The 12,421-nt window shown below is 36.6% G+C and overlaps 2 protein-coding genes across 4 annotated transcripts; one reads left to right on the top strand and one right to left on the bottom strand.

Annotated features, from left to right (window-relative positions):
- Positions 1-966: 966 nt before the first annotated feature.
- Positions 967-7,218, bottom strand: LOC111803839 (copper-transporting ATPase RAN1). 2 transcript variants are annotated; one of them, XM_023688429.2, is made up of 10 exons: positions 6,624-6,762; positions 6,344-6,513; positions 5,580-6,194; positions 4,760-5,189; positions 4,098-4,423; positions 3,119-3,177; positions 2,661-3,003; positions 2,246-2,440; positions 1,874-2,131; positions 967-1,633 (listed from the first exon to the last, which is right to left on the bottom strand). In XM_023688429.2, exons 3-10 carry the CDS (start codon positions 6,072-6,074, stop codon positions 1,157-1,159), a joined length of 2,583 nt encoding a protein of 860 aa, XP_023544197.2. In that variant the 5' UTR covers positions 6,075-6,194; positions 6,344-6,513; positions 6,624-6,762; the 3' UTR covers positions 967-1,156. The 2 variants fall into 2 exon arrangements, with proteins under 2 accessions (XP_023544197.2, XP_023544195.2); XM_023688427.2 differs by lacking the exon at positions 6,344-6,513 and having other exon boundaries at positions 6,624-7,218.
- Positions 7,219-8,342: 1,124 nt separating this feature from the next.
- On the top strand, positions 8,343-11,858 carry LOC111804430 (thioredoxin O2, mitochondrial). 2 transcript variants are annotated; one of them, XM_023689233.2, is made up of 7 exons: positions 8,343-8,639; positions 9,194-9,259; positions 9,365-9,415; positions 9,571-9,650; positions 10,728-10,772; positions 11,373-11,487; positions 11,595-11,858. In XM_023689233.2, the coding sequence occupies exons 1-6, from the start codon at positions 8,411-8,413 to the stop codon at positions 11,448-11,450; spliced, it is 549 nt and encodes a 182-aa protein (XP_023545001.2). In that variant the 5' UTR covers positions 8,343-8,410; the 3' UTR covers positions 11,451-11,487; positions 11,595-11,858. The 2 variants fall into 2 exon arrangements, with proteins under 2 accessions (XP_023545001.2, XP_023545000.2); XM_023689232.2 differs by having other exon boundaries at positions 8,344-8,639; positions 11,352-11,487.
- The last annotated feature ends 563 nt before the right edge of the window (positions 11,859-12,421 follow it).

The raw sequence follows: 12,421 nt of genomic DNA, 5'->3' as shown, positions 1-12,421 counted from the left end.
TCCCCTTTTTTCTTTTTTACTTCCAAGGAACCTTTTTCCTCGTGTGCCATTTATTGTAAATTGTATATACAAATATACTTTGGGTGTTATTTAAATTATATATTCAAATTCAAATAATTATAAAAATATTGGTCAACCTACATCTTTAATTAATATTTGAAAATGACGTCTCACTTCTTAACTCCAATTCAAAATTAAAAAAAAAAAAAAAAAAAAAAAAAACTACATAACCATTATCTCTATTGATAGACAAAAACATAACTTTGTTCAGTTATATTTTGTCCCTCCAATTCATTTCCCTTCAAATGGGAAAGGCTCGTTCTTGTTTAAAAATGACATGGAATATTGTATTTAAAATATTATTTAAGTTTCTAAAAAATGGGCCGAAAATATGTTTTTGGGACAATGATTAGAGCAAGGAAAAGTGGGTATTGATGGTCAATGTTTTCCCCAAAATTCCAAACTTTGAATGAGTCTCTATCTTGCTTAAAATGGGTGAAAGTTTTATTTTTTAAATCATGATTTGTTGGAAAAAAAGAAAAATAAAAAAACTAATTTTGATTGAATTTTCATATAAAGTTAAATAATAATTAATAAAAACTTAATTTTCATATGGGTAGTAGAGCTGATGTTTAAGGTTTTCTCGTGCGGGAGACCTGAGGTGATAATGGATCAAAATGTGAGAAAATTCAAAGTCAATGAATGACTTGGGACACTGCTGATGTTTGCAACTTTGTAAGCTTCAAAAACATTTATTTAAAAATTAGAAAACAATTGCATTAAACAAAGCATTTAGATCACTTCCAAACACATTGATCAAGATATTGAACTTGATTCAACAAGCATCCCTTTCCCATCCCATTCAACCACACTCACTTTGAATTCTTCTTTTCCAAGTTTTTGACCTGCTCCTCCTCATTCATTATGTGTCAGACAGTACGATGATAAAAGAGAAAATTCAACCAATTCAGACAGGCAAACTTCAGACCATTTTACTTGGAAAGAACACAAACAAGAGGACATCGACAAATTATGATACAAGTCACATTTACAAGGGGATTCGTATGCTAACTTCAACGCAAAAATTGGGACACTCTGCCTTCTTTTCTTTTCTTTTCTTTTTTTCCTTTTTCATCATTAAACTCGAACCCATTTCCTATTCTACAGTTATTTTAAGTATTGTTGTAAGTCTTGGCCTTTTGTATCTCCTAAGAAGTAAAGAAGAGCAAACGACACTTACAGATGACAAAGCCATGCATGCACCGGCTGCCCATGGCGGCAATTTAATCCCCAAAGAAGGAAACAGGACTCCGGCAGCAACAGGAATTGCTATTACATTGTACGCCATTGCAAACACGTAATTCAACCGAATTCGATTGAAAGTCTTCCTTGACAGATCGATGGCTGTAATTACATCTTCTAAATTATTTCTCATCAGGACGAAGTCTGCTGCCTCAATGGCAATATCAGTTCCCGCACCGATTGCGATTCCGATATCAGATGCAGCGAGAGCAGGCGAGTCGTTGATACCGTCACCTACCATTGCAACTGTGCTTCCGTCCTTTTGGAAGTTGTGAATGACTTCGGCTTTTCCTGCCGGCATTACTTCTGCCCTCACATCTTGTATACCAAGCTGCACAACAAATTGGCAGAAAAACATTAACTTTTACCACAACAACATTTGTCTCATTTAAGAAAAACATGAATGGATCAAATTTTGATCTATGAGCGGCCATCAAGAAATTCAGCGTCCAACATTAATTTCTAGAGCTTGCATTTAAATGAAATCGTTCTAACAGGAGGCTTGTGTAATCACTTAATTCTCTAAATTAGTATTTAACGGACCGAGATATGGAGAGAATTTTATGCCAACCTCTTTGGCAACAGCCCGAGCTGTTCTCCAATTATCACCCGTAACCATGACTGGAGAAACACCCATTTTCACAAGACCCTCAACAACAACGGCAGCTTCTCGCTTAAGTGGATCTGCTATTCCCAAAACTCCAATTAAGTCATCATTGCATGCAACAAGAATACCTGTCTTTGCACTTTCTTCAAGCTCTATAACGAAATTATCTACATCAGGTGCTATGGAGATTCCATTTTCATTCATCAACTTCCTGTTGCCAACCTGTTTAGGACAACAGGTTTTTGAGAAGCAGAACCCCAAAATATCAGAATATATATTCCAGGATACAAGAAAATCAACGCTCATATTTCCTCAACTAGTAAAATGAATTCTTACCAGAATCCTTTTTCCCTCAATAACGCACCGGATGCCTTGGCCTGGCAATGCAGAGAAATCTGTGACATCGAAAAGCCATCCAGAAGATTCTCTACTTTGGTTTTCCCCATTTTTTGTTGCAGAAGGATCGTCGAAGAAATGGAAATGTCGTGCATACTCGACTATAGCTTTTCCCAAAGGGTGTTCGCTGCTAGCCTAGCCAGAAGAAAGAGTAACAGTAGTTAATGATTGAGTTGGTTCACAGAAACATACCAGAATTATTCATCACAACCAGTTCTCAACGGATAATAAAATATTTAATTTGATCCTTGAAGTATACGTCATTGAGTTTTATAAATCATTCTGTCATTAGATATGAACAAAAATCATTTACTCAAAAAATGAATTAAAGCTACAAAAAAAAATTGCAAATCACCTCTGCTGAAGCAACCAGCTTAAGAAAATCTCCTAGAGAAATTTCAGTGAATACTTTGGCAGTAGTGACGGTGGCTCTCCCTTGGGTTAGTGTGCCTGTTTTATCAAAAATCACGTACTTAACCTTTTGGGCCCTCTCCAAAGCGTCTCCTCCTTTGATCAAGACACCATTGCTGGCACCAACCCCTGTAGCAACCATGACAGCAGTCGGCGTGGCCAAGCCTAGTGCACAAGGACATGCAATAACTACCACTGCTATTGCAAACATGAGGGAAAACACGAAGTAATTTCCATTTTCTGGGAGCCATTCAGCTGGATAAGCCCCAAGAATTCCTCCAACATACCTACAGATGCCAACAGAAGCTTCAGATCTTAGATAATGTTTCTGCCTAACTCTTAACCACACTGCAAATTTGTCAACTCAGATAATAATTGAAAGTGCATTGATATCATACTTACCAACCAAATAACGTACACAATGCTATAGCAACAACGGTAGGAACGAATATACTTGCTACCTGCGGGCAAAAGAGAAGCGTATTAACACCAGAATTAAGAAATTTGCAAATTTTCTGAGAGCCCCACGTGTCCAAATAGAGTGCTGCAGCGTGGAAGACAGAATCTAGATGATTTGCAGACTCCAACATGCCCAACCCATCACATCTATAGGTATGTATGCCCGACTAATCAGTTTTACAATGTTCAATGGGCAGTGGTGTTCATCCGGAAAAAAATTGACAAGCTTATATATGCCTTTTTTGGTAAGCGGACATATGTTTTTTTGGTAAGCCTATATATGTCTCCCATGTGCTTTTTGCTTTGTAACAAGAGAGAAAATTTAAAGAAAATATATCAATGGATCAACAGGTCAGGCCCTTGGTTACATGGAAAAAAATATTTGGTCATGGAAAGGAAGAACAAGCAGAACAGAACTGTTAGCAAAAAAGAAGTTAAGACAACCGAACAGTTTTACAGGAGGGAAAAGCCAAAAACAATGTCCTATTCAACGATACTGCCTATAAGATCAGATCTCATAAATCACCATATATGCAAATTCTACAGCATATAAACCAAAAGGCATGCTCAACAACCCCTAGGTTTCTTCATCATAAGGATATGAATATCACTCATTCAGACTTGCTGAAGTTCCATGTACGGTGACGACTTCAGCAGCTCATTCATTAGTCATTGCATTTCATTTCTAGTAACTCTTCCACTCCAACTCAAAGCTAGTAAAATCTAGGACACAAACTTCCTTATCCAGCCATGATCTTTTTGTTGAGCTCATATCTTACTATTCTACTTTGCTTCATGTAATAAAAGATTAAAATGAAAATATTCACCCCTGCACCCCTCTTACTAAAAAAAACTATTGTTTGTTCCAAAACTGAAGACCTCAGATTAAATTTAAAAGTAAAGTACCCATCATGAAACTTACAAAATCAGCGAACTTCTGGATTGGGGCTTTAGACATCTGAGCTGTCTCAACCAAACTAATAATCTGATTCAAAACTGTATCAGATCCTACTTTCGTTGCTTGGATGTGAAGAGCTCCATGAAAGTTAATTGTACCCCCAATAACATGCGAGTTAACCTCCTTCAAAACAGGTACAGATTCTCCAGTAACCATACTCTCATTAACATAACTTGAACCCCAATTAACAACACCATCCGCTGGAATCTTTGTACCAGGAAGAACTTTCAATATGTCGCCAGGTTGAATTAACAGAGCATCTATTTCCCTTTCTTCTATCAAATTCCCACCTAGAAACACAAAATTAGAACCAGGCAACGATCTAGAAGACAACAAACAATTTTTTTTTTAATGCTAAAAAATTTCTTTCATCCACAATATTCACATCTCTCAAGTAACTCGATCCTAAAATATTTTGTTAAGAAGCACAAGATACTTAATGTCTCAATTATATGGATTCAAATGAATTTGATTCATAACTCCTAGATGGTTCAGGGGTCATATATCAGCATTATGCTCAACCTGGAGCTTTTTATTAAAGGACGTTGAAATATCTGGAATGTAATTCATTAAAATGTCTGTAAGAAAGAGAACAGAAAACTATTGATTCCTTGAAACCCAAGTACCTTTATCCCGGATGAGCAATAAAGCAGTTGCAGGAGCAAGTTCTACCAACTTCTTGATGGCATCTGATGTTTTCCCCTTGGCAAGACACTCCAAGTACTTTCCCAGTAATACAAAGGTTATCAACATAGCACTTGTTTCAAAATAAGTAGGAGACCAAAATCCGGTGACTGCACCATAGAGAAGTGCACAAACAGAATAGACATAAGAGGCTGTGGTACCCAAAGCAACCAAGACATCCATGTTAGCTGAACCATTTCGAAGAGCTCTAGCAGCTGCAACATAAAAGCGCTTTCCAATGATAAATTGCACAACAGTCACCAATGCCCACTTTAACCAATCATCCATGAGAAAGGGTCCACAGCGCCAGAGTAACAATGAGTAGATTAAAGGAATATGAGGACATATTACTTGTTGAAGAAAGATCAGTACCTGGAAGAAACATAACCATGAAACAATCAAAATATTATCAGAAAAGAGGAGTTTTTCAAAAAAAAAAAAAAAAAAAAAAAAAAAAATCATGTTACAAGGGTTCATCACAAATGTTAGGAAAAAATCATCGGTGGAATCAAATTAAAATCTGTTAGGTACATGTGTACAAAATGCAAATCTGTAATAAACTAAACTCTTCTCTTTTTGTAGTAATGGGGTCAGATATACAAATAAGCAAACTCAAAACACAATATGATCTCCAACTAAGAAAATTTTCAATCACGTGGTGAGAGAAGTAATCATCTGAAGTAATGTTAACATTAAGAACTATGGATAACAAACATAAAAATTTGAAAGGCATGTAGCTGAGAGGAAAGAATATTCACGTACACTGAGAAACAGACTGGGGATAAAGAGCCAAAACATATTCGTAGCTTCTTCAACATCCTTAGACGTTAACCTCGTGTAAGGGCTGGTAACATGCAGTTTAAATTTTCTGTTGCTTCTTCCCTCAATCTCATCCACTAAGGATCTGGGACCAACAACTTCTGGGTCAAAAATAACCTCAAGTGTTCCTGATGTACTGTCAAAGAGAAACCGCCGCAACCCTTTCAAGTTGCTAAGTATGACTTCCAGAAACTGTACATCAACCTCGCCAGCAATGCCTGCAACCGCTAGTAAAAGTTTATCTTGCTCACTGCTCTGTACAAATGAAGCTTCAAATCCAGCATCCTCAATTGCATTAACTATGTCGTCTTTACTGGTAATTGTAGGATCATATTCAACTTCTCCCAATGATGTGGCCAAAGCAACTACTGCTCTTCTAACACCAGGAAGATCTCTTAAAATGGTCTCTACCGAATTCACACATGCTGCACATGTCATACCACCGATGGTAAATTGACCCACCAGTGTTCCATGCGACTTCTTTCCAACTGAAGGAGCTTCAGGTATAATCTCAGCCTCGAATCCAGCATCTTCTATTGCTTCTTTGATATCTTCTTCCTGAATTTATTTAACAATTAGCAAAATAAAAAAAAAAATGTGCAATTCGGTATCTACATATACATTTCTTTTGGAAACTAAAATCACTTTGTTGGTCCATACGAGGCTAACAAGCTCCAAACGGATCGCCAATCACAAAAAAAAGTTACCGATGAATGATGTGAACCTAAAGCCTAAACGAGCGATTCTCATTGATTTGATGGTGTGGAAACAAATAGTTTTCTGTTCTATCTCGATTATCTCTTTGTTAAATTCCATCTGTTCCTCTGTCGTTCAAAATTCTTCTAACTTCACACAAAACAAACTCCCATAAAACGCTCTGCAATAGAACGACCTCGTCCAGTTAACTAACCGTCTTCCCTACATCGCCAATCTAACATCACACGCAATGGCTGAAAGAAGAAACCAAAATGAAGGAAATACAAAAACCTTAACCAAGCTGGAGTCAAAAACCACGTCAGCTCTGTTCTGAAGCAATGCAACGGAAGCCGTCAAAACGCCATTAACGCCCCTCAAAGCAGCCTCCACGGAATTAGAACAAGCAGCGCAGGTCATCCCAGAAACTGAGACCTGAACCCTCCTCATACCTTTCTCAATTTCGCCCAAATTCTCCTCCTGCTTCTCATAGGAATCAAGCAAACGCACATCCTCAAGATCATCGGAAAATTCAGCAGCAGCAGAAGAAATATCCGGCAGGCGACGGTCTGCGGCGGCGACCTGGGAGAGCTGGAGGTCTCTGAGGCCCGGCGCCATTGAAGGACCCCGAGCGAAAAGGAGAGGGAAATGAATCAGAGACAAAAGGGAAAGATGGAGGAGGATTGAGACAGAGAGATTGAAAGGGGAAGGGAGACTTTTTATGCAAAGATGAAGAAGAGAGGTTGAGACAGCAATTTTCTAACTAAAGCAGGTGGAGGTGGTGGGAGGAAACTTTTTTACGTTTCCCATTTTACCCCCACCCAACAAATTCAAATGTTACAGACGCTGTACTCGCCTCCGCTCCCTTCTTCTTCTTCTTCTTCTTCTTCTTCTTCTTCTTTGCACTGCCTGCTGAAAATAATAATTTTACATTTTGTTGGTTGCACCTCAAATCAAAATTACTTTTTTAACCATCTAATTTGTGTTTAATTTTTAACCCCATCTATTATTTCCTCTAAAAATAATAATTGGAATTTAAACATGTGTAATGCTAATAAATCCACTGTTCTTGCAGACACGGTAACGGCGTTGACTGCTATCCCACGGCCGGACATCAAATTAGACACGAAACAAATATTGCCTCCCTGTTTGGACACGGGGTTTATGCTAATCCTTTTCCTGGATAGGCTTCACAAATAATTAATCTCAAATAATTGTGAATCAATATCTGATTAATATTTATAAAAAGAAAAACATTGATTAATGTCTCTATTCTTTTCTCTTTTTTTTTTTTTCTATATTATTTAACATTTATGGTTTCAAATAATTGGTAATAAACAACACCAAATGAATAATTAACGGGATTTCGATTTTAATTAATTCTAATTTATAATAAGTAAAGAAGGTAATTGATGAGTTGGCTAACGTTACATGCTTGTTATGGAAACAACACCGAGGCTTACAAATTAATTCATATGGAAATAAAATATGTTAATATCAAGTAGAGCATATTGGAACCTTTTCAAGGGAAAGTGGTAAAGGAGTGAGGGCAATGTCGTCATTTGGTTGAAGCTAAAAGCCACGGTGGTTTGAGACTTTGAGGAGCCGGTCACCCACCGAGTCACGAAGGCCCAAAAGACAGTTAAAGCAGGTGAGCTAAACCAAGTCTTATTTTTTTCTCCTTTAAAAAAAAAAAAAAAAAAATTATAATTTATAATCTCACCATATCTTAGAGACTAGGACTCGATTTCTACGTCACCATTTTTTTAATATTAATCCACAGTCAAAACTAAAAAGACATTACTTAGATTAGTTCGTTCACATTTAAACCCATATCTCTGGAATTCCGCTGGAGGTCCATATTTTTCTTTTTTTATCAATAAATTGGGTGGACCTGATATTGGGCTTATCTCTGGGCCTGGCTTGTCTTTCTAGAACCTCAATTAGGCCCATCAAGGCCCAGTTCCATGTCAATCACCCTCCATCAGTTTTCTCCAATTTCCAACTAAATTTTCATTTTCTTAGACAAATAGACACGATAGAGAAAAGAGAGCGATACTCAATTTCGGCGAATCGGCGGAATGGGAAGAAATATCATCGCTCACTGGCGTCTACTCCGGCGAGCTCTCCACCACGGCCGATGGCTAGGTCCATGTTATCGCAATTATTCTATTTTCAGTCGCTCTGAAATACTTCTTGGAAGTTTGTCATCGTCTTCGTTTTCAGCCGCTCCCTCCCATCGCAGTGCGCCGGACTTTCAGTCCCCCAGCCTACCTTTTCAGCACTGTCGACCTCTATGCTCAGCGTCAGGTTTTGCATTTCATGTCCCCCCTCCTTCATCTTCAACCAAAATTTGGCCCTGCGATTGTTTGTTGCTGCTGGATTCTTATGAGTGTCGTGTTTATTGCGTTTATCTTCTTTGTATATGTGCTGTATGCAAGTGTCGGTTTGAAAATTTGAAGGTTGTGCTGAGAACTTAAATAACAGACATTTAAAACGAGTTCTTAGCATTTCTATTTGTGCCCTTTGAATCTCATGGTTCACTGCTCAATAAGAGCCAATCGATGCACGTCTTTCTTGATTAAATCACCATAAATCTTTCTTATTCTTTGGTATTTCCTGCGTACTGACTTGTTTCTGGTATGGATAAATTGCAAAAGTACACTTTTTCTCGAATAAATCTCGAGAAACCGTTGTGTTTTGTTTTGTCGTTTCGTTTTTAGCACAATAATTTACAGTAGTTTTCGCTCTGTTGCTGTATGCTCATATCGTTTTTCCTTCCTTTGGAGTTTGGGATTTGAGTACTGATATTTTTTTCGCTACGGTTTGAACGAAATTAAGTGATGATTTAAACATGATTTCAGATCCTTCGAATATTATCATGATAAAGTCTGAAGATCAATTCAAGAAGTCACTTGGGAAAGCACGAGGTATACCCTTTTAGCAAATCATTTTGGCAAATAAATTTCTTCCTTTGCCTTTTCAGCTGCTTAATACCGCTGGATCTTTTTTTCCTTACCAAAAACTCATTGTAGATGAAGCTTTGCCGGCAATTTTCTACTTCACAGCTGCCTGGTGTGGCCCTTGTGAGTTCCAAAACTGTTTTACATACGGTCGATTCAATTAGTTGATTTTTTTTCTATGCATAAACATGTGCACATCATATAGTTTTCCTGGAGTTTTTGCTAGATGTTTGATGTATTGTATGGACGCTCAATTTGTTTTATTGCTATATCTGCAGGCAGATTGTTATCCCCTGTAATCAAAGAATTGAGTAAGAACCATCCTCAGGTGACAACATATAAAATTGACATTGATCAGGTAGGTAGTCGATGTCGATAGCTTTCTTAAGGCATTATATCAATAAAAAAAATGAGGTTGCAATCTCCACCCAACCACACACACATATTTTTGAACTTTAAAAAGACGAAAAGAAAAAGGATCAGCTTTCCTCAAATTGTGCAACATTCATTGGAATTATTGCCCAACTAATTGTCAACGATGGACTTGTTTGTATTACTTCCTACATGTTTTAAGTTCAATAATCTTGTGGAATATGATCCAGCTGATTGTTAACTGTGACGGCCTTGAGAAAGGGATTAGGTTAGCAGTAACCTTCAAATTTCACAAAAGGGAAAGTCTTTGCGTTGGTCCTTATTGCATGGGAACGTCAAAGATTTGTCCAGTTTTAGGGAAGAACTCCATTGTAACCGTATCTGTCAATGGTGCAGTATGTGGAACAAGGAAGTCAGGATAAATAGCACCTTCTTTATTGTAAACTTTTGAAAGGAATTAGGAGTGAGGTTTTGATTGATTTAATTGGGGAACAATTTTGAGTTTATGCAATGCTGTTTAGGTCAAGGCTTGGAGAGCAATTGAAAACTTTTGTAAATCAATGCATGCTGCAGATCAGTGTGGATGATTCGGTTGGAGAGAAAGAGGAGGTTTCTGAGGATCCATATTGGTAGTTTTAGTTAGAAAGAACACCAGTTTCTTTCTAGCTTCTAGATTAAGTTCCTAATCAGGGTGTGCGTGTGTGTGTTTTATTACTATTTTTATTATTTAATTAAAAAATATAAATATAAAAAATATGTATTTTAAAATTCTAAAGGATTCTTCTCTTTTTCCATGTTGCATTCTTATTGTATGCGTTTTGCTAATCTCCATTGGTTAGGGTGCGGGAAGATTTCTTCTCTCTTCTATATTCTATTTTTTTATTCGTGTCCAAAAGAAGAAGTTTATTTTAGAGTACTTTATGCCTGGGAAAATTATTGAATCTGTTGCATACTTCTTTTCGCGCAGTCCTTTCTTCATATTCTTTGACGATTTGGTATACTATGCCTTTATCATCTCATGCACTCAAAATGGGTCATAATGAAATTGTTATTCCTTTTACAGGAGGGACTCGAAAGAACTTTGAATGACTTAAATATTACCTCTGTGGTAAGAGTCTCAGCTCTTGTAATTTCCTACAGCCTTGTAATAAATTTTATGAATAACTCGAGAGCTCAATCTTTTTTATTTTCGTGCCTATTTGCATTAGTCAATCATAATGGATGGTGAGTAGATATTTTTGCTCCACTTAAAACTGTTGGATGGCATTTTGCCTTTGCTTTGGTAGTTTGGTTTATCATGATTTGTCTTCTTGGTTTCGTTCCCCTTTGTTTATCAATGAAAATGAGAGGGGGGATTGGGAGAAACCTACTGGTGCTGTCATATATAAGTCATATTTGAGCCTTTTGGTTTGTCTTCATGTTTCTGAAATGTTCTTTTTGAGTTTTTAGAATATTCCCTACAGCAAAATTTTACAATCTCATGTGATTATGCTGTGTCTTGTGTTTGATGTCTGAATGTCCAGTAATTCTAAGTTTAGGATATTTTTATGCAGGTTCCATTATGAATGCGGTTTTATATTAAATTTTAAAAGGCTCTAGCTCAAACAACCTTAAAAACTTGTCGGAATTTAATTGATGCAATGATATCTACTATTCTCATATGCTTATTGTTGTGTTGGGGTAACAGCCAACACTTCATTTCTTTCAGAGTGGCAAAAAGGCAGGGGAGATTATCGGTGCTGATGTTGCAGGCATAAAAAATATCATGGAGAAGCTTTACAAATGACCTCCTCACGCATTTTGGTTCATCTCTTTTCAAGCAGGTTTACCATTTAACACGTTGATTCTCGAGCCATGCCTGCTTATCTAGTTTTAATAATGAAATTTGATGCCCATCAGACTGTAATGAATGCAATGTTGTTGTAACCAGATCGATCTGTCGGATCATGTGACGATTGGCAGATGGGAATCATCCTTATACGGAATTTGCCTTTAGTAGCACACCACAAACAAATATGGTATAAGGAGTATTTGAACCTCTGACTTGAACTTGAAGGAAAGGAATATTTTTCAATTTGTAGTTATTTAAAGTACATTTAAGAGTCAATAATTGAGGTGCCAACTTAGGGCTGTTGAGTGTTTGTGTTTGTAGATTTAAATTTTATTTTCAAAAAGGAAAAACTATTTATTTTCATTTTTCCCTACTCTTTATGCAATTTCAATGATTAAATGAGGAATAATTTTGATTGATAAAACCCCGAAGACAGTGATTCTTTATTACCAAACATGCCCTCCCATTTAACTTGTAAAAGGGAATCCTTTTCAAAATTACAATTATTTATGTCAGGTAGCTGCTTCATAATCTTTTTTAAATAATAAAATTAGCTACTGTAATATAATATTTAAAATGAATAATGATTTGGTTAAAATTGTAATGTTTTTTTTCTTTGAAGTTTCCAAATCTCTACTATACATTTGTTATACATAAAAAGAGGAGATATCGTATTATCTTTGTTGATATACATGCAAATTAACGAATTAATATACTTTCATTGAATTTATTAAATTATAAATTGAAAATTTTGAACTTTCATCCAATTTTGGTTACGGATAAATAAAGTTCCTGTTCCTTCTAGACAAAATTGGTTTCCTAAAGTTATTGGGCCTCGATGCTGGGTTAAAAATGGGCCTGGGGTTAAAAATGGGCCTAAGCAAGCCCACAATTCGTTCGTTCGATGGATTCTTTCTTTTGCGATC

This window comes from Cucurbita pepo, chromosome 10, assembly GCF_057944985.1.
Source record: "Cucurbita pepo subsp. pepo isolate OVF chromosome 10, ASM5794498v1, whole genome shotgun sequence".
Classification (NCBI taxonomy): domain Eukaryota; kingdom Viridiplantae; phylum Streptophyta; class Magnoliopsida; order Cucurbitales; family Cucurbitaceae; genus Cucurbita; species Cucurbita pepo.
Note: the sequence above shows the minus strand (reverse complement) of the source record. Positions and strands in the feature narration are given on the sequence as shown.